The 19,815-nt window shown below is 44.1% G+C and overlaps 1 protein-coding gene across 2 annotated transcripts in view; it reads right to left on the reverse strand.

The window, feature by feature from the left end:
• The window catches only part of CCND2 (cyclin D2), a 45,748-nt gene that overhangs the window by 4,952 nt on the left and 20,981 nt on the right, over positions 1-19,815 (reverse strand). Inside the window, exons 4-5 of one of the 2 annotated variants that reach the window (XM_019544206.1) lie at positions 17,948-18,096; positions 16,795-17,304 (exon numbers count right to left, since the gene is read on the reverse strand). In XM_019544206.1, coding sequence (XP_019399751.1) covers positions 17,137-17,304; positions 17,948-18,096 — 317 coding nt within the window. In that variant the 3' untranslated portion in view covers positions 16,795-17,136. Of the gene's footprint in view, positions 1-16,794; positions 17,305-17,947; positions 18,097-19,815 lie in introns of those variants that run through there. The other variant, XM_019544207.1, reaches the window with a different exon arrangement.

Below are 19,815 nucleotides of genomic sequence, written 5' to 3' on the forward strand. Positions count from 1 at the left end.
TAGGCCCGAGCAGAGGAGGTGTACTCCTCTTTGGAGATAGCACCCCCCTTCCACTGGGTGTATGCCGCCTTTTTGGTAAGCAGGCATTCCCGGACGTCCTTGGTGAGCCAGGGGGGCTTTCAGGCACTCTTGCCTCCCTTGCTTCTTGTTGGGATGGACTCCCCTTGGACCCTGAGTATCGTTTCCTTAAGGAATGACCACTCGTCCTGGACACTCAGTTCCCCTGCCCTCGAGGACCCTAGTGCCTCACCCACTAGTCTCCTCAACTTGTTGAAGTTGGCCCTCCTAAAGTCTAGGGCTACCATCTTGCTGCAGGCCCTTGACACCCTGTGCTGGATGGTGAATTCCAGCAAGCAATGATCGCTATCGCCTAGGTGGTCAAGAACTTCTGCATTGCCAAATAATTTTAGTTTTATTTGGGGGAGGAAGATGTTTGTTTGTAGAGGGAACTGACTTTTTCTTTTGTTCAGCTACAGATGCCAAATCTATCTAGGCATTTTACGGTAAGAATCTGTATTTTCTTTATCTTGCTAGGAAGTTCCTTTTATAACCAAGAGATTGATTATTTAAAGCCAGGGACCTGACAATTTGCTTGACTTTTCTCCAAATTATATTGTAGATCCAATTTTTCAGAAATTCAGACCATCAGGTGGTTTTGCAAGCATCTGTAGTGTTTCACATTCTCAGTTTTTACTGATTTTCACTGATAAATTCCCTGATTTTTTTAAGTCATTCAGTTTTTACTGATTTACACCCATTTTTTAGTTCAAATACCTGTTGACCGGCACGAGTGCGGAATGGCCCATTTCCCACTCATGCTGGTTAACAGGGATTTGAACTGAAAAATGGGTGGTGCTGGTAAGCTAAAAGTGCCACTGTGCCGGTTACCTGAGGCACAAGTTTCTGGCTGGACAGGGGAGGGCAGTGACCATCTGTGGAGCGGGAGTGGTACTGGCTGTGCGAGAGCCATGGGAGGGTGGCTTGAGCCACTGCCTGGGGGCACGGGGCTCCCAGCTCTGACCCTGGTTGGGGTGGGATGGGTTGCAGGAATCGCTCCCAGAGCAGGTGGGTCTGAGCTGCACTCTGGTGGCTCCCACTTCAGCCCTGCCCTGGGCACTAGGAGCTGTTAGGACTGAGTCCCCACTACTTCACATCTGGCTGCGCACCATTCACCCCTCCCCCCAAATGCCAGGGCAGCCCAGCAGCAGGCTGCTGCATCAGAAGGAAGGGGTGTGAACACAGCTAGGGAAGAAAGGCAGGGCATGGTACCATGTGCTTGCTGCCGCTGATCTAGGGGCACATGCCTCCCTTGGAAGAGCCCAGCACAGGGTCCGCCAGCCCGCAGCCCTCCCAGGGGGTGCACAGCAGCAAAAGCCGTATCCCCCCTGCTCAGCAACCACTACCAACTCCCCCCGCTTTTCTCTCTGCTGTAGCCCCAGGAGTGGCCGGCGGGTTGAGCCACGCCCCTCCCCTAGTCCCAGCCTTACTCCCTCCCTCCCTCACCTCCAAATTTCCCCAATTGAAACTGATTTTTTTCCCTTTTCTTCCTTCTATCCTGATTTCATCCCAGTGTTTATGTTTTGAAGATCAACCCTGAAAAATTCCCAGATTTTTTTTTTATAAAAACAGAATGTGGAACACTATACATCTGTTATGATCATTTCCCACTGTGAGACAGTAGAGGTAATGTACTGCTCTAAAATACATGAAGGTGAACAGGATTATGTAAAATCCCAGGGAAGCAGCTATCTGCAATTTGCTTGTAGCAACAGAATTTGCTTTCTGTTTGTGGTTATTTTCCAATTTGTACAAGCAGCTGTTTGAGTTCCTGCGATGAGATCTAAGTGAATTCATATAATCTAATGTAGATTTGGGAGACAGTTTAGACAGAGGGAACAACCCACCAGGTGTTTCCTTCTTTTACGCATTTGCCAAAGGACCCTTAACTGAAGCCAGAAACATCTGATCTGGTGTTCAAAGAGTTTCTCCTGCTACCCTGGTAGAGGTCCAAGGTTTAGCCCCACCCCAAGCCACACAGTTGTTTATCAGCATGGATGCACTAGCCCAAATGAGAAGGTCACTAACTCTGTACAGCTCCCTGTCACTCCCTCCTTATTACTATTTCTTTCCAGTCACATTAACCATCCCTCAAGACTATGACACTCTTTTTCACTGAAATCAACAATAAGATGCTGTAAGATTAAACCCATAAATAAAAATCATAACTGGAAAAATGAGTGAAGATATTGATTTTCAGACTTTACATCCATATTGCACTTTTCATGTAAGGACCTCAGTCTGCTTTTAAAACTTTAAGAAGCAAAATTTCAAAACAGCCAGTCCTTCTGAAAAGAAAACGGACATTTGTACAAGCAAGTACCTTTACAAAGGTTTAATCAGGCAATTTCCCCACATAAATAGGGAGTTGCATGTAGCTAAGGCCTGAAAATCTAGACCTAGATACATCAGTTTCAAAACACCCATTTTATTTTACCATGTACATTTTAAGACTAGGAATGTGTAAGAACCACAATAACCATCCAATTTAATCCATGTAGAGCACAGACTCTTTTAACCACTTAATATTTAAAAGGGACAACATCACTGTCCTCAATTTCAGGTGAAACCAATGGAGTAACCCAGGCCACAACAGAATCCGAAGTTTGTGAGGATGATGGTATTTGTATTATATCTAGCTCTGGTTTAAATCACCAGGGATCATCAGGGCAACACAACACTGTGGAACAACTATGAGCCAATTGCATATCATGATTTAACAACTTAAAAATTATTTTAATGATCAAAGTAACAAGTTTTTTTTTTATTTCTCCAGGTCTCTGAAGCACCTGTGTTTTGGATTCAGTGTTTACTGAAATTAAAATTGTAGGGCCTTCTTCATCAGAGAATGCAGGTGCCTAGCACTTCTACTGTAGAAGGGAATCTCATCCTAAAATCCAGGGAATCTCATTCTCAAATCTCTGATGATGAGCTGGTCTACTAAAAGATGTTAGCTCACCTAACACAAATCTTGCTTCTTGCACACTCCCTGGACTGACACAGTTACAACAACAACAAGTGAAATCTCTAGCCTATATTGTTGAGAACATAATGTTTGGTTGGTATCTGCCTAGGGGTGTCTGCCTGAACTAGCAGACACCCTGAAAGAGCAGCTATGAAAAGAGCAAACTGCCCTATACTCATGTCAGTGAGATGTTAAGTGTTATACAAGAAGTAGATAGCTGATCCTATTATAAAGATCTGCCTAATAATGGTTTCTTCCTTTGGAGTATCAAAATGGAAGAACTTGTTCATAGGTGGAGCTACTGCTCTGGCCTCTCTCCAATTTGACCTTTATTCCTACCCAAAGTCACTGGCAAGGCACAGAGTTAAAAACAACCCAGAAGGACCAATGGCACATGGGCTTTTTCCTTACAACCATCAATAACCCATCCTTCCCATGGCACATGGGCTTTTTCCTTAAAGGTTGCTACTGATTCCTTGAGTTTATACATCATTTATTTCTGGCTTTTATTTTTAACAGTTCTTATTTAACTATGCCTGGCAAGGAGAGCTAGGGACTGTTGCTCTATAAAGTAAAATGAAACGAAAAAATAGAAGTCCTGCCATTTTCAGGAAATGCTAGGGAATTTCCTGTTATATGTCACATGGATCAACTTCCTCATTTTTTTTTTTACAGTCTAGTAGCTTGAACTATTAAAATAGCTCAGGTGGTTTCCATTCCACGGTTTTATTTTCACTGCAGTATGTGCAGATCTAAAAGAGCAATTAACTTTTTGTCTGAAACGTAAGCAGCCTCCAGCAATTTATTCCAGCTTTAAAACCCCCCCAAAGAAAACAAATATGTAAAGCTGATAAAGTGTAACTTCTGAGTCACGGTGAAAATTCAAATGGTGAAAACTAATAAGGGAGAAATACACTTATTTCAAATACACTTTGAGGAAAAGCTATGTGCAGACTTTGAATCTGCAAGCATGAGATTTTTTTTTTTATTCCAATCTTCTGCATTGGGAAAAGCCATAGACTAGAGCACCAGAGGCCAACCTTTAGGGAGGTGTGCCACATATAGCTTCACACCCTCCAGGAGTGCCACTTCCATCCTCCTCTCCAGTCTCATCTGCTCCTCTGCTTTCTGGTTCCTGCCCTATCTGCCACTGTGCTGCCAGTCCCCTTTCCTCCCGATCTGTCATGTGTTATGCACGGAGGCTGCCTGAACCACTTGTGAAACACATGCCTCAGGCTAACCATCCCTGCTGTTGAGAATTAATTTATTTAACTTTTCAGCATTGATTTAATACAGGTTCTCTTAGATGTATTCTCTCTTCCTGTATTTCCTTTCTGAAACCTAAATAAGTTTTTAAAGCTATTATGAAGCATTTGCATCTGCCAATCTGCTCTGCAAGCCTCCCGTAGTAGTCTGGAAACAGGGTCCAACTCTGCTGTGCTGACTCAAGTCTTGCATGGTGCTCAGAGCCTTCAATTCCTGTGAGCTAAGAACATGCAGGAGGCACACGACACCTTTCAGGAACAGGCCAAATAACCTGAAATCATATTCTGACTCAGTGAAATATAAAAAATGATTTAATATTGCTTTATAACCTGGGCTTTATCCTACAGTCGTTGCTTAAACCACACATCCATGCCTTCTCTTTGGGTTGTATCCAAAGCCCACTGAAATCCACTGTGACTTTGAAGTGGCCTCTACAGCACACCGTTTATCCTCCTTATACAGTGGGAGGCAGCAGCACCATCTTTGCTTCTCTAGAATCACAGAAAAAGCCACTTTCCTCAAATGCTAAGTAAGAAACTTTATCAGCCGAAAAAGAACTACTTCATTCAAAATCTTTTTTTGTTCTCTCTTGCTCACTTTCCCACTGAAGAGTGTCTTAGAACTTGGTCTAGCTCACCTTCTCCCTAGCTGACTGTGACTGAAAATGCACAGGCTGCATTGCTTTTTCTCTGAAGACTACACAAGCATCACCAGATTCACTCTGCAGACACCAGTGGTATGAGCTGTCAGTCCCTACTGAGTCAGGGTGAATCCACGCTGGACAGAGTGCAGCAAGTGCCATCAGGTCCCAATTCTTTCTGGGAGGTGCTGTACCCCTTTCAGGAGTGAAGGTGATGAGATGCAGCCCTCCTTAGCTACCTGTCCTTGGGAACTTAAATTTAAATTTTTCCTATGTCCTTTCACTTCCTGGGGGCAGCCTGGGCTGGGAGCAGAAATATTACAAGAAAGTCCATCCCAGCAAGTTTTCCAGTGTGATTTTTTTTGATCAGAGATGAGATTTAGAGAAACACTTGAGTTTATGGAAACTGATCTGAACCTCAGAACCTTTTTATGGTCTGCCCATCAGATAATCAATGAGACAATACATCTGGGAACAGTAAAAATGGACAGTGTGTTCTAAGAAACATTGTCTAAGAAACAATCCAGCAACTGCAAGCCTTCTGTTTTAACATCACTGAGGGATTCAGTTTATGTCAACTGCAGCATATTAAAATTCTTCACCAGATTCTAGCCTCACCAAACAATTTTCTGCACAAAGAAACCAGTGCAAAGTACCCCCCTAAATGCTCTGAATACAATTTTGTGCTCTTTTTAAAATAGAAGATCACTTCTGTTAAACATTTTTACCAGAGAAATGAGGAATTACTTAAGACAGATCACATTAGACTTCAGAGGCCTAATGAAAAATGAATGATCAAATGTTCAGAACAGCTAAAACACTTGCCACCAATCTATGCTGGTGTTCCTGGCACTGTCAGCTTTGCAATGTCACTAATGTCACAGTGGGAGAATTTCAGAAAACCCTTTGTACAGACAACCTGGCTAGATAAACCACGAGGATATTTTGGAGTGCCATTCAAATCCAACATTGTACTACAATCGAACCACAGCATTTTTGCCCTGTCACATAATTAGCCAAAGAACAACATTTCAGTGTGCTTTTTATATTAAATGATCTAAAAGACATCCCTGAGCTGTAACTACGGAGTCTTTTGTTTGCATGATTACTTCACATTCCCTGCCAAGACCCAGCAGCTTAAATCCAAACTGTGGATGCTTTGGTGAGTGATACAACTCAGCAAGCCAAAAATGCTGGAAAATTCTCGGGTCATCTCCAGACAAAAAAAAGAGAAGGTTTTCTCAACCCAGCCAAGTCAGTTTGTCAGTTTCCTGCCATTTGTTTGGGGCCTTCACATAACTGTAAGTGAGAAATACATTAAAAAAAATAAGAATATACTAATGTAAAGTCTAAAATATTAGCAAGGGGAATTCAAGGCAGATGCCATACTGGAAGCAGTCTTTTAACTTATTTTTAAAATGGATCTGAGATTTTCAGATTAACCAGGTCTCATCATTATGATTCTAAACCACTTGGAGATTTCCAGGTGAAACAGAAATAGAAGTGTGAATTACCGCTATAAACTGTGAGAACTACCACCACAACAATGATACAGACTATTACACTTTATTAAAATATGATTCCTAGAAAAGCTATTATAATTGTGTGGCATTGGACAAAGTTAAATCCAGGCAGTGTGAGTGCATGAGGAAATATTTGCTACCTTTTATGAATGTCTCCTGTCAACTTGGAACAGGTCAGACATCTGCAGTGGTGTAGGCTGGGGCAAGCCTCCAACCAGATGATCGTAGTCTATCACCAGTCTCTGGGATCTGACAGCTATGTTTGTGAAGTAGAGCTCATTACTTGGGGGCCTCACTTCCTCTGCGAGCTGGCTCGCTCTCCCAGCCCTGCACCCTTCTCTATATTTATGAATGGATTTGACGGAACTCCGCTATTAGCCTACAGTGTAACTGCATCACCCCATTGTTACTACACACGCACAGCACTCACTGGGGAACAAAAAACTGAATGAACTACAGCAGCTGCCAACTCAGGCAAAGACAACTTAGGAAACTATCTCATTCTTCCTTTCTTTTGAGGCTATTTTGTCTCTTGTTTCCTTGCATACAAAATGTGGTCTGCAACAAATAAGGCAGGATAGGACATAGCAAGTCCTGTAACATGGTTCCAAAACCATAGGCCTTAAACACTACAAAAGGGGTATAAATGGGGTATGTGCTGTAGAAACAATGCTCCAATGCTGTCCATTCTAGACAGATTTCCAATGGATGCTCCATGATTTTATATTGCCCTTCCACAAAAATTGAAGTCTAGAATGGGTGCAACTTCAAACTGCAGTGAGAGAGATCTGGAGATTTGCAAGGATCTGCATGAAGATACTTTCCAATCAAAGAAAAAAACCCTGACATTAAAATATAGGGTAGATTTAATACAGTACTTCTTTTGGGAAAGTAGTGGCCTTGACCAGTTTTTCAGAAAAGTTCAACTCCTTTTTTGGGCACTTAAATATACACCCAATTTTCCAAAGCCCACAGCACTTGGCGGCTCCAATGGTGACATCTATGAAAACAATTTCTAAAAAGTGTGGGCACCCAACATGGAACCCAGCACACTGAGCTGTCCTGGAAATCGGCCATCTGTTTTAATGCCAAAATAAGTTCTTTGGAAAATGAGTTCTTTGGAAAATCTTACCCTGATTTCAAGTGTTAAACTCTATGGAAAATGTAATCCTCTCTGTTTACAACCCTTATCACCATGGAGCTCTGCCCTGGCTGCCCTCTAGGTGCTACTGCAATATAAATGCGGATTAGTAACAATAACAGTTGGCTTAATTGAGGATATGACTTTGTCGCCTTTTGTCACATAACAGGATGTTGAAGGATGATAAATACCAAGCTGAAGGATGTGCATATTTTGAATAAGTGCTCCTACCTAAACTTTAAGTTCCAGGACACTAATAGCCAGATTGTTACAGGTATGTTTATGCACCCACCTTCCCCTGATTTAATTGCCTTTTTTGAATCAATGGGAGTTAGCTACCTAATTACACCTTTAGAATCAGGGGCAAACTGCCCAGAGTTAAGAAGAAATCTCCCCCTAGTGGCAGGCTCTTAAGACAGCCTTATGGCCCACATTACTATACCATCCAATCTTTTATAACCTTAGTCCACTAAGAAGCAGGGAAGGACAACAGTCCCCATTTTACAGAGAAGACCTGAGGCTCAAAGAGATTAAGTGACTTGCCTAAGGAAGCCTGCGGCAGAGCAGAGCCTTGAACAACACCTCTAAGTTGGCACCTGAAGGACTGGGCCAGCTCTACTCTCAGCTCAAAGGCTTATGCTGCAAGGTTTCTTGCATTATCCCTCTGAAGCATCTGTTGCTACTGGAAATGGGATAGTGCTCTAGAAGGAATGCTGGGTTGGTCTAGAATGGACATTTCTATCTTTTTAAGCTGTTTATTTTTCCATTGCAGCGATCCTTCAAGAGATGGACAGAGAGTCCAACTTACTTCCGTGGGTTGGTTCTTTAACTCCTTCCCTGCCAATTACCACATTCCACTTCAGTAGATAAAAGGAAACATTCCCACCCTGTTGCAGGAAGCCGATCAAAGCACAAACTCACAGCCTGAAAGTACTATATGTGGATCCAAGAAAACACACTATATTATAGCTACTATTTACTGATTGGAGCAATAATTATAGGAAAAAAACACCACATAAAGGTAATTTCACTCCCCATAAGAATGTCAGGCTTCTTAGTTTCTCATGAGCAGTAGGCCTTGATGTTTATTTTGTTAGCCAGAAGGAGCCATAAAACCCAGCTAACATCAGGCTGATCATGCCCTTGAAGGAGTATGAAGGTCACTGGCCTTTCACATTGTATTTTATGCTTTGCCATATTGTCTACTTCTATCAGAAATCATTTTTACTCTGGATGTGGCAGTGGCATAGTACACTATGCAATATAATAGCTACTGACTCAGGTTCTAATCTCAGTTCCAAGGGTGTAAATCCAGAGGATCTCTTCTGAAGTCCATGGAGTCACTTCAGATTTACACCAAAGTAACTGGAATTAGTAGCTAGCTCTTTTTTTTTTGAAAGAAACACCCACACATTGACCCTTTATTTAAATGGAAAGAATTTATGCTAAATTATTTTTATAAATAGCACTTTTTGGTTTAATTCTTAATTAAACACCTATTAAAATATTATACCATTAGGTGGCAAGTTCTGCTCTTGGTTACACCAATGTAAATCTAAAATAACTCCACTGGATTTTGGTCTCTGCATTTATGCATCTCAGGTATGAGTATTTTCTACTAAACAGCAAACACCCGCAACAGCTTATTATATGATGGCAGAAAACAAGGGGAGCTCACCTTAGGTAAGAATTTCATTATAACTCTCTATTTTGACATGCTCATAATTTTGGAGGTGCAATTTTTCATGTTTTCTCAAATAAGGGGGATTAGTTTGGGGGGAAAGATATTGCCTAGAGTAGATTCTGCAAGTATTAAAAATATTGTTTTCCCTTGGTTAAGGAAATTTTAGGATGCTCCTCAAAGTAGCTGCTCCTAGCTAAGGCACCAGCACTACCAATCTACACTAGAAAACTGATGGTAGCATGAATGGGCCACACTTATGCAGGCAGTAGATGCATGGCAGAACCCACTGCTTTTGTGTCCTGGGCCTGTAGAAGGCAATGGAGGCCACTCTGCAAAGTTCTGGAGCAGCAGCATAACTAAGCTGGGGCAACCAGGATATCTGTCTGCCCCAGGCACTGACTCTGATGTGGGGGGCAGGACAAAATAACAACTGCTGCAGCTGCTCTCCCAATTACTAGCAGTCTGCATGGGTCAGGGTCACTACCACAACCCAGGATGCAGAACTTCCCAGGTATGTTCTAGATTGCCTTGATAGAAATGATAAGGGGAAACAAGTAACATTTTTCTTGAGAGACTTAAAACTGATGCAGGTTTGGAGACATCCATCTGGTGAAACTCCCCAAGCTTAAACACCCACGATTCTTCCCTGTTCCACCTCTGCAGCTTTAAAAACACGAGCACTCACACAGAATAGCTGAATGTCTTGCACAGATTTAAGAGATCAAAAATAGGAAAATGAGTCAATTAAAGTGGCGTGCACAACTTTTGACTCTGTTCCACTGTGGGAAACATCAGACTTTGTTCATGCAGCCTCAGGATAATTCTTAAAAATGAAAGCTGGTATTTTTCTTTCCTACAATAACAGGTGCTCATTATGGTGGTGTTAGTAACACCATCTACTATTAAAGTGACCTCATTCTATTCCCTTTTAGGACCCTACCTTGTGCTGTTTATAACTCTGTCAAACTGTGGGTGCATCTATACGTGTATATTCATGTGAAGCAATAAACTCCGGAGCTTATCAGGCTGGAGTTTATTGCTCCAGGTGCACCATTTGCACTTGTGGCTGGGGCTGCAGCATGCTGAGCCAGGCAGGAGCAGTCCTGGCTGTCAGAGGGCCCGGGGGTCAGCCTGCCAGCCTGGGGCTGCTCCCCTCAACTCAATGTGCTGTGGAGGGGCTGGTTGGGGCACAAAGATGCATGAGTGGGGGCGCTAGCCGACAGGTAGTCTCTGCACTGAGACACATTTGTTACACAGCCAGCTGGGGCAGCACTGACACGTGCACTACTGCAGAGTAAAAAACTTTGAAGCAGGATAGTACTTGTATTTACTGGGTGCATCTACACAAGATGATTTACTGAGTAGCATAGCTTACTGTGCAGTAAGCATGTGCATTTACATGTGCACATGCTTCCTGTGCAGTAAACCTCGCTAATTGCAAGTAAATTTGCTACCTGCAAATCCAAAGTAGCAAATTTACTTGTGATTACTACCTGCGCAAGCAGTGCTTGTGCAGACACCTGACTGGCCACCAGGGGGCAGGAGATTGATCTCTGTCCCTGGGAACTACTTGCTGCTGGGTCAGGCTCGGCCACTGGAGCCTGGGTGGGAACTATGTTCTCCTCCCACAGCAGCAGGGAGCTCCAAGCCCCCCTGCTCTGAGATCACAATCAGGGAGCGGGGGCTGGGAGATCCTTAGTGGTTATCAGGATTGGCTCTGGGAGCTCCCTGCTGGTGGGGGCTGAGCAGCCTCTTCCCCAACCAGCTCCATACTCCCGGAGCTGAATCAGGAAGGGCTCCCCAGCCTGTTTCCCATGCAGCTCTGTGCTCATGGAGCTGAGCAGAGAATAAGCTCCCCAGCCTGTTCTTTACCCAGCTCTGTGCTGACAGAGCTGAATGGGGAACAGGCTCTCCAGCCTCTGCAATCATGGATTGGGGGCTGGGAACTGTCCTGATTGGGGGAAATCCCAGCCCTGTGCCCTGATCAGATGATCAAGACATGGAGCTTAGAAAAAGCTAAAGGGGTGGGGTAGATCCCAGCCCCCTCCTCTGATTTGCCAGTGTGGCAGTTAGCATTCATTAGTAGCAAATCTGCTCCCACTTCCTTGCATGTGTGGATGCCTGTCTGGTTTACTCATGAGTAAACTACTCCTGGATCTAATGCACATGTAGACACACCCACTGCAGAGTAAATTAATTTACTTCAGCCTAATAGAGGCACATGTGTAGACACACAATGTTTACTGTGCAGCTAATTAGTTTACTGTGCAGTAAACATCTTGTGTAGATGCACCCTATATGTAGTTACCTGCGCTGAAATTTTCCATCCTGGACATCTGTGTAAGTTCGCATTGTTTTGGAAAATTTCTGCCGAAAACTGTTCAGACAGTTCTGAGGATGTGGCTGGGTCAAAATATGGTCTTTTGCTCAAGTTAAAAAAATTAGGTGACCTTTTGTTAGAAAGCATCTCAAGACCCCATGCTTTGAAGCAGGGCATTAACATTTGGAAGATGATGGCTTCTGTGTCAAGGATGTAGTTTTTCCCATCCCAGTGAAAATTCACTCAAAATTTGGCCGAGTTAAAATCTGACCTTTGCAAAATCACAGTTCACCCATGTGCTCTAGGCCAAGTTACCTAAAAATTCTGTCTGTACTGAGCATTATTAATCTTGAGGCTGAGTAGAACTGTGGGCTGCCGGGCTCTGGGATTGAGGGAAGGCAGACTCTCTCTTCTGTGCTCCCAGTGACTTCCTTTCTAGATTTATCCAGTGTGAAAGCAGAAACTGCTATGACCAAATTAATAGGATCCAGGTCCAAACCCATGGGTGAATGTGGGGAAGAGCTTGGAACCAGGAGCTTAGGGGTGGAAGAAGAGCCTGGATTAGTAATTAAAGGCTTTATCATAATATATCATCATATATACCTTCATCAGAAGGTGAAATAAAGGCTTCATGGAAACCTCATTTCTGGCATGTGCCTGACTGAAATCATGATAAAAGTTCCTTTAACACAGCTGGTTGTGTGTAATGTCCTAGCTTTTTTTAAAAAACAGCAAATGGTACCCTTCCTCCTGAAAGTCTCAACATCATTTTTCAAGGGCGTATTGGTCTAAGGACATAAGCAGACAAGGTTTTTTGGGTAAATCTGATATCTTTCATTAGGCCAACTCAGCATCATTTTGACACTCACATAGACACGAGTAGGGCAGGGGTCTCCTGAGAGGCCACACACAACTCTGCCACAGAAGCTAACACAGTAGCTAATAGCAGAAGCAGATTGTTATCCCCATATGCAGAGAAGCACCAGAGGGGGCTCAGGCACACACTTTGTACTGGGTGTCACAGGTATCTGTTAACAGCAGAGGAAGAATGAAATGCAGAGATTTTGGGCTCCATTTCTAGCTCTAGAGGACAGTATGCTCTATTGGGCAAAAAATCATCTGCCTGTTTCCCCCTAAGCTTGACAAGTCCTGCCAACCCATCCTCACAATCTCCTGAGTCCCAGACTCCACTGGTTCAGCTCCACATCCAGTCCCAGTCTCTCTGACAAGTGAGTCTTATTCTTTCTTCAGACTCCATATTCTCAGTGTTCTTGCCTAACAAGCCCAGTGCTACCCCAGTCATTCAGCCACTTTCCCATGTCTCTTTGCCCAGTCAGTTCCAGTTCCCTCTGTCCCTCACCCCTGATTGGACCAAAGAGGCCTATCAATATTCCTTATCTTTAAAGGCTCCCAGTCCAAATCTTTCTTAGAGTGCTCCTTGTCCCATCTCATTCTTACCCTCAAGGTCCTTGCCCCAGTCTCTTTGCCTAGGCAGCCCCAGTCTTCCCAAGCCCAATACCTTAGTCCTGGTTTCCATCTCTTCCCTGTTACCAGCCCCTGGTCCCACTGTCCCCCTCCCATGCTCTTTGTCCCTGTCTATTTTCTTGCAGCCCCACTGGTCTGGGACTTCACCCTCAGTATTTGAAACAGGCAAATTCCTTCTCCCCATGCTGTGGAGGCACAGGAAAGGTGCTCACTGACAGCACAGGAGAGAGAACCTTCCTGCTCTCAGCTGAAGTGCCTGGACATGATCCCACCTCAGCTTGCAGCAGTCCAGACCTACAACTGCACGGGAAGACTTTGCTCAGCCCTGGTTTGGAACATGCCCATTGCAGACAAAATCTTCGATGAAGTCAGCCACTAAAATATGAGAATTCTCTACTGAATAATAGGGAACTGATTTTTCAGAGGTGTAGCCTGGCTGGATTTGGGTGGCTGTTCACTAGGATGGCAAAAGGCCCCACCCTTGAGACAAAGGCCTCCTGCTGAAAATTCAAGTCCCCATTCCAAAAAGGGTGCTAGAACTTTTCAAACAACTGGTCACTGGGATTTCGAACCAATATTTTCCTAGCCTTTTCTCAGAATCAGCTGTAATTTCCCAAAGCATCTCGGGCTGAGGCAAAAAGCCTGGATGCAAAACTTCAGCCCAAACAGCAAAAGGTTTTCAATTAATAGCATCTTACAATGGGAAGCACCAGGAAACCTTAATAACAGGTGGTGCCACCAGCTCAGCTTATAACAAGAACCATATGAATGAAATCCGAAGTGATAATATTAACTCAAGAGAAACTGTAGAAGCTCCCCGGGAAAGACTCAGCCCTTCCCTTCTCAAGCGTAGGCTTTTATAATATTCTGAAAGTGAATGAACTTCAGCTATGCTGGACCAGAGGCAACCCCACCCCAGAACCTAAACTCCTTCACTTCTCCCACCCCCCAAATCCACCCTAAAGATTCCTTACTACCCTGCTTCTCCAGAAGACTTCACATTTTCCCCAGCCCATTTCAGTCAGCAAAGGGAACACAGGGAAATTCAGGCTCCACAGCTGAAAGTTCAAACGTAACTGGCTTTACAGGTTAAAGTAGCATTGCTTTGACTTGCATCTAGAACCAAATAAAAACAAAAAACAGCAAACCAAACAGCACAGTCTGCAGAGATGTGGTCCTTGCAGGAGAAAGTATGTGAGTAGCTGAATGGGAGTTTCTGAATGTTTTTCTGAGGTAGCCCCATGGAAAGTGAGTGGCTGTATGCCAACCTGGAGATGACTAAGGCATGGGTAACTGTGGCAAGGGCCATCTCAGAGAGGAATGCAACACTCTCTTTGCTTACATAATAGAACAAAAAAGTGCTCTTTCCTAGTAACTGAGAATTACGAATAACTAGTAATCCCATGGGACCCTCTAATGTAGACCACATTAATATGTATGTTATAGCATGCCCTTCCCACCACCTAAGGGAGTACATATCCCCACTGTGAAATTGTACAAATATTTTTCCTGTGCCACCAGTGCCACCTCTGTATTATCCAGAAGGGGTTTTTGCCAGCTAGCTCGACTCCATGCCACAGGCTTGGCGAGACACCGGGTCTGTAGTGTCTGGGTCAGATGAAAAGGAAACGCAAAGCTGAATATCAACAGCATGCTGATGCCACTGCAACTCAAAACTCCTCTGCATACTACATTACAGCAATAATGGAAAATCCCTGGGGCAACCTGCACAAGGGAACAACTCTCAAAGCATTTAAGTGACCACCCTCTGGGACCTCTGGGGAGAGAAAACACCCCATCACATCCAGTCCTATCAGGGCTTGCAGATACACCAGCAATACAGCACAGGCTCCCTGTGCTCCTTTCCCCCAGCCGGATGAATGCTAATTACTATGGAAACAATATCAAGACTACAGGTTAAGCTTAGCAAGGCCGGGAATGTCATCATGTGACAGGCTACACCACAGTCTTAACCCTCTCTACCATGAATGAGGGGAAGAGCTCTGAACCCAGATGAGGGACACTAGGTCCACATAGCTGTCAGAGAGACCTGAATGTAAGTGCCTCTTATTTCTGACCTCAGAAAACCTACCTCAAAAGTATTACAAGGGGAGAGGGGAGTTCAGGGGTACAAGGGGAAGTGAAGTGTTCCATTTCAACTCTATACCAATGGAAGCCCGCCAAGCTTAGGGGGTGCACCCCCTATGCATCACCAATGCTTCCCACCAATTTTGATATATTCCTGCTTAATAGATACTTCCCATTCCCTTCTCTTCCATGCCGGGGGCTCCCTGTGAGCCGAGCTGTCTCCTTCACCCATCCATATCATTGTTCCCCATCTTCTCCTCTCCCCTTATCAAGAACTATTTGTCCCCTTATGCTTGCCTCTGTTTCATGCTAAGGTTTCAATGTGTCCCCTATGTCTCACTTCCCTCATAACATAATTCCCCCATCCCTTACCTCCTGTTGGTGCCCCTCCCGATTCCCGTTTCTCCCGATTCCCGTTTCTCACCATCATTACTATTGCTTTTCTTTCTGTTTGTGAGATAAATCATTTATAGCATCCATCTATTAATCTCAGCTGGGACAAGGGCAAAACAGAGGTGCGGGCATGGTGTTCTAGGCTACCATGAACCGGTTCTTTGATGTACAAACAATTCCAGACTTTGCTGAAGCTCATGTCTGTGCTAACCTCATGCCAGGGTCTCTGTACTCTCCCAATGCCACCCTTCTAGCAAGAGGGGTCTGCCCAACCCAGAATAATCCCTAAAATGTCAGCAGATTGTATGCAGCACTCAAAAGATAGCCTGTTCCACTGAAAGAGATGTGCACTGCGCTTTGCTCAGCCAGTAACACAGAGTATTTTTGGCTTCCATAGGAATGAAATAATCATAATGAATCTCATCTATCCAGTATAATGAAACTACTAAAAAAGGTCTATATGGTAACTTATTTCCATTTTCATCAAAACATAAAGCCTAATATTTGTGATCACTCTTATTGCATTACCTTGCTTTTTACGGTTATTGTATTGCTCACACAGTCCCTTGCTCTGCACAACATCTACAGTACAGATATACAGAAGGCAACAAAGAGTTCTTGAGTATGAAAATTTTAATTTCAGTCTAAGAACCAGAAACAGTCTGGACACAAACTTTCTACAATTGCAGCTATTCAATTCAGATCAATAACACGCAAAATTCAAAGCTTTGTCGTTTTGGGGCAAACTAATTTCCAATGCAAAAATTAAACGCCCCCCACAAAAATTCACATTAAAACACAACTACACTCAAGGGACCCCTCAGAAAATGCCAGCTCTTAGCTTTCATTCATTGTTTTTACTACAAAAATAATAGCGCAATTCTTTGGTTGCAAAGAACTCAGAAAGACCACAATAGGTCAGAATGTTTTTGACACTGTGGATTCCTATTTGAAATCTCTGTATTTATCTTGTGAGTCTTGTGTGGGTGTTTGCACAACTAGCAGTGTGTGGCTACTGTGCAGTACCACATGGCACCCTTAGAAATATCTTACGTCCGGGACCCTAGTCAAGAATCACTGCCTTAACCATTAGGTATTAAAAAAATACAATCACTCAGAATATCCAGTCTGCAAGATTAAAAATACAATGATTCATATTCTATTACATACTGATAATAGAAAAAGTAGCATCTCGTTTTGACGTGCGTCAGAAACTCTCACCCAGGAATGACCTGAGACTGCCACATGTCACGGTCTATTAAACAGCCATTAGTCACTTCTGCTATTCATGATAGGACTCTCTTACAGCTCAAGAAGTACCCTCAATGCTATGAATTCATACTGAAGGGAACTGAAACTGAGCTGAGCTAATTATTTGTATATATCATCCGTGGTGCATGAGGACAAAATCCAGATATTCCCTCTTACGCCCACCTTACTTTTTGTCAGCACTGAAGGACTAAAGTTCTCTACAGCTCCTTTCAAATCAAAAGCCCTTTAAAACAGTGCTTTGGTGAAAGTCAGAACAACCTGCATTTCTCCATGGGCTGTGTATACAGGGCCATGTTAAGCCCTTAACACAGTGGTTCATGGATCGGAGGAAGGTCAGGGAATGCCAAGGCTCTCCACTCATTTTCTTCATTACCTCTCAAGAGGATTGAGGTTGCACTCTCCTCTATAACAGATCCACTTGGGATGAGGGAAAGCCCACAGCCCTGCCTCTCAAGAGACAAGAGCAGAGGCTGCCAAGACAATGCAGAGAAGGACCGTGACCCTAGCTCAGTAATCTCCAGTCTTTTTAAGCAGAATATCATCTTTAGCATTTAAAAGCAACCCAAGATCTATCATATGCCACCCCCCTTGCCACCCCTCCCAGCACGCTTCCCCAGCAGGTCAGTCCCACCCAGCCGTGGCCCCACTCAACTTACTCCTGTTCCTGCCTCTGCAGCACCGTTCCTTATTACAGGGGCCTCACTCCAGTCCCTGCCCTTTCCCTCCCCCACGGACTGACTTGCTGGGCTGGAGCGTGTGCGTGGATGCACGTGGGCACTCAGCCCCACCCCCCCGGCCTCAGATCAATTTCAAGAGGCTCTGAGATCTACTGGTGAATCGAGATCCACTGGTTGGTGACCATTGCCCAAGACCCATATCTTGGGCAGCCACAGAAAAGCGATTCACTATTAGCAGGTTCACATTTTGAACCACTCTCTGTGCTTTGTAATGATGTCCATCAAGTACTTTGCCAGTGGAATTAGCATTCCCCCTGACTTCAAGCTGCTACATGCTTGGCCTTCTAGGGTCAGACAAATTAACACTAGTCATATTTTCCACAGCTTTCTCAGCACAGAAATAACAACCACCACAACAATTTTGGGGAGTACTTACCACATCTGTGTTTGTGATCTTGGCCAGGAGTTCTGTTAGACTGTCACCACAGAGAGAATGTTCCCCATCATCAAGCTGAAGGCCACAAATGGCTGCTCCCACACTTCCAGTTGCTATCATTGATGGTGGATACATGGCAAAGTTAAAATCTGCAGAAAAGGAACCAAGAGTTATTCCAAGCACCCATCATAAAAGCTGTTGGACTTCAGAGACTCCCAGCCAAAAATAAGGGAAATAAATGGGATGGAAAAAGACAACCTTGTCTCATCTGACTCAGCTGAACAAGCTTGATGTAGACTGATGAGACAAAGTAACCCATTAAAAAGAGAAACTGGGCCTATTCCCTTTTTTAGGATGTATGTAGAGCTGAAAGTGTTTTGAATTTTTCCCTTTCTTTTCTTTTTTAAAGAAAGAGTGAGAGATTTCTGTTTTTACATTAGAAAGCCAGGTTTCAGTTTCATTGGGATTCTCTGTATAACTAGATGACTAGCTGAACTATGACAACAAAGTGATCAAAACTGAAGCAACTGAGAGGGGCAGAGGTTTCTAGTCAAGATGGCTTTTGTTTGTTTTTATTAGCATTTATTGAACTCAAATAGCCAGTAAACACTTGGGAGAAAAGAGCTCTTTGTTAAAACTCTCTTCCCCTTGACCTCCTTTTCCCTACACCTGTCCAATTAAAGAGCATGGAAGGCTTGCAGCACATATCTGAGATCTTCCATAACTCTCTTAGGAAAAAAAAACAGGGAAGCTCAAACTTAGCATTTCTGATATTTTAAGAGAGAGAGAAAGCGAAACAGAAAGAGAGAGGAAGAGAGGGGAAAGGAGGGAAAGAGAAAAAAGTATGAGAGGGGAGAAAGAGAAAGAAAGAGAGAGGGGAAGAGAGAGAAAGGAAGTTTTTCTTTTTTTTTTTAAATATGGAACACTTAACGAATCTGTGTCATCCTTCCGCAGGGCCCATACTAATCTTCTCTGTATCATTTCAATTTTAGTATATATGCTGCTGAAACAAGCACTTTAATATGTCAGAAAGAAAGAAAAACAACTTAAGTCCAATTTTTCTTGACTTTTGCAACTCAGCTTTCATACCTTCTCAGTACTGATAAAGGGAATGTTTCATTTAAATTTCCTTTATGCAACCTTTTTCCAGTTTAACTTTGTTGCAAACATCTACACAAACTGTCTGCCTTGCTGCTCATTGTCTATAGGGGTTACATAGGAAGCAGAGGAACACCCAAGCAGTGTATTACAGGTTCTATCCATATGTTCAATATATTTGCAAAAACAGAGATCATCCTAGCAAACAACCATTACAGAGTATTTCAGGCCAAACCTGCAGTTAATGTAAATGGGTGTAACTCGGGGTGGGCAAAATATGGACCGTAGGCTGGATCTGGCCTGTGGAGGGCCTTTGTCTAGCCCATAGCGGGTCCCTTGGTCCCACCTACCCAAGTGCTGTCCAGCCTCTGGTGCCTCCTACCGCTCCCTGGACATACAGTGGGGCTGGGGTAGCTTCGCAGCAGGACTGCCTTTCTAGGCAGCCCAGCTGGCAGTGGCTCCTTCTGGCTGCTGCCACTGCTGCTCCAGCCTTGTGGTACCGGCAGGGACCCGTGGGCACAGCCCCGACCCTGGCCTGCCCTCCACCTGCTCCACACCGCCCACCCCTGCTGAGCAGTAGCAGTGGCTGGGCAGAAAAGAGGCCCCTCCCTCTCTTCTTGCTGCAGCTGTCTGGAGCCTGTGCTTAGGCTGCCCTGTGGCTTCTCTGCAGTGTCACCCGCAGGGTGGCCTGGAAGCAGCAGTGATGGAGGTAGAGAGGAGCCACAGGGCAGCCCAAGTGCGGGCTCTGGACAGCTGCAGTCACAACAGCC

Source organism: Crocodylus porosus, unplaced genomic scaffold, assembly GCF_001723895.1.
Source record: "Crocodylus porosus isolate Cpor-Errol unplaced genomic scaffold, CroPor_comp1, whole genome shotgun sequence".
Taxonomy (NCBI): Eukaryota; Metazoa; Chordata; order Crocodylia; family Crocodylidae; genus Crocodylus; species Crocodylus porosus.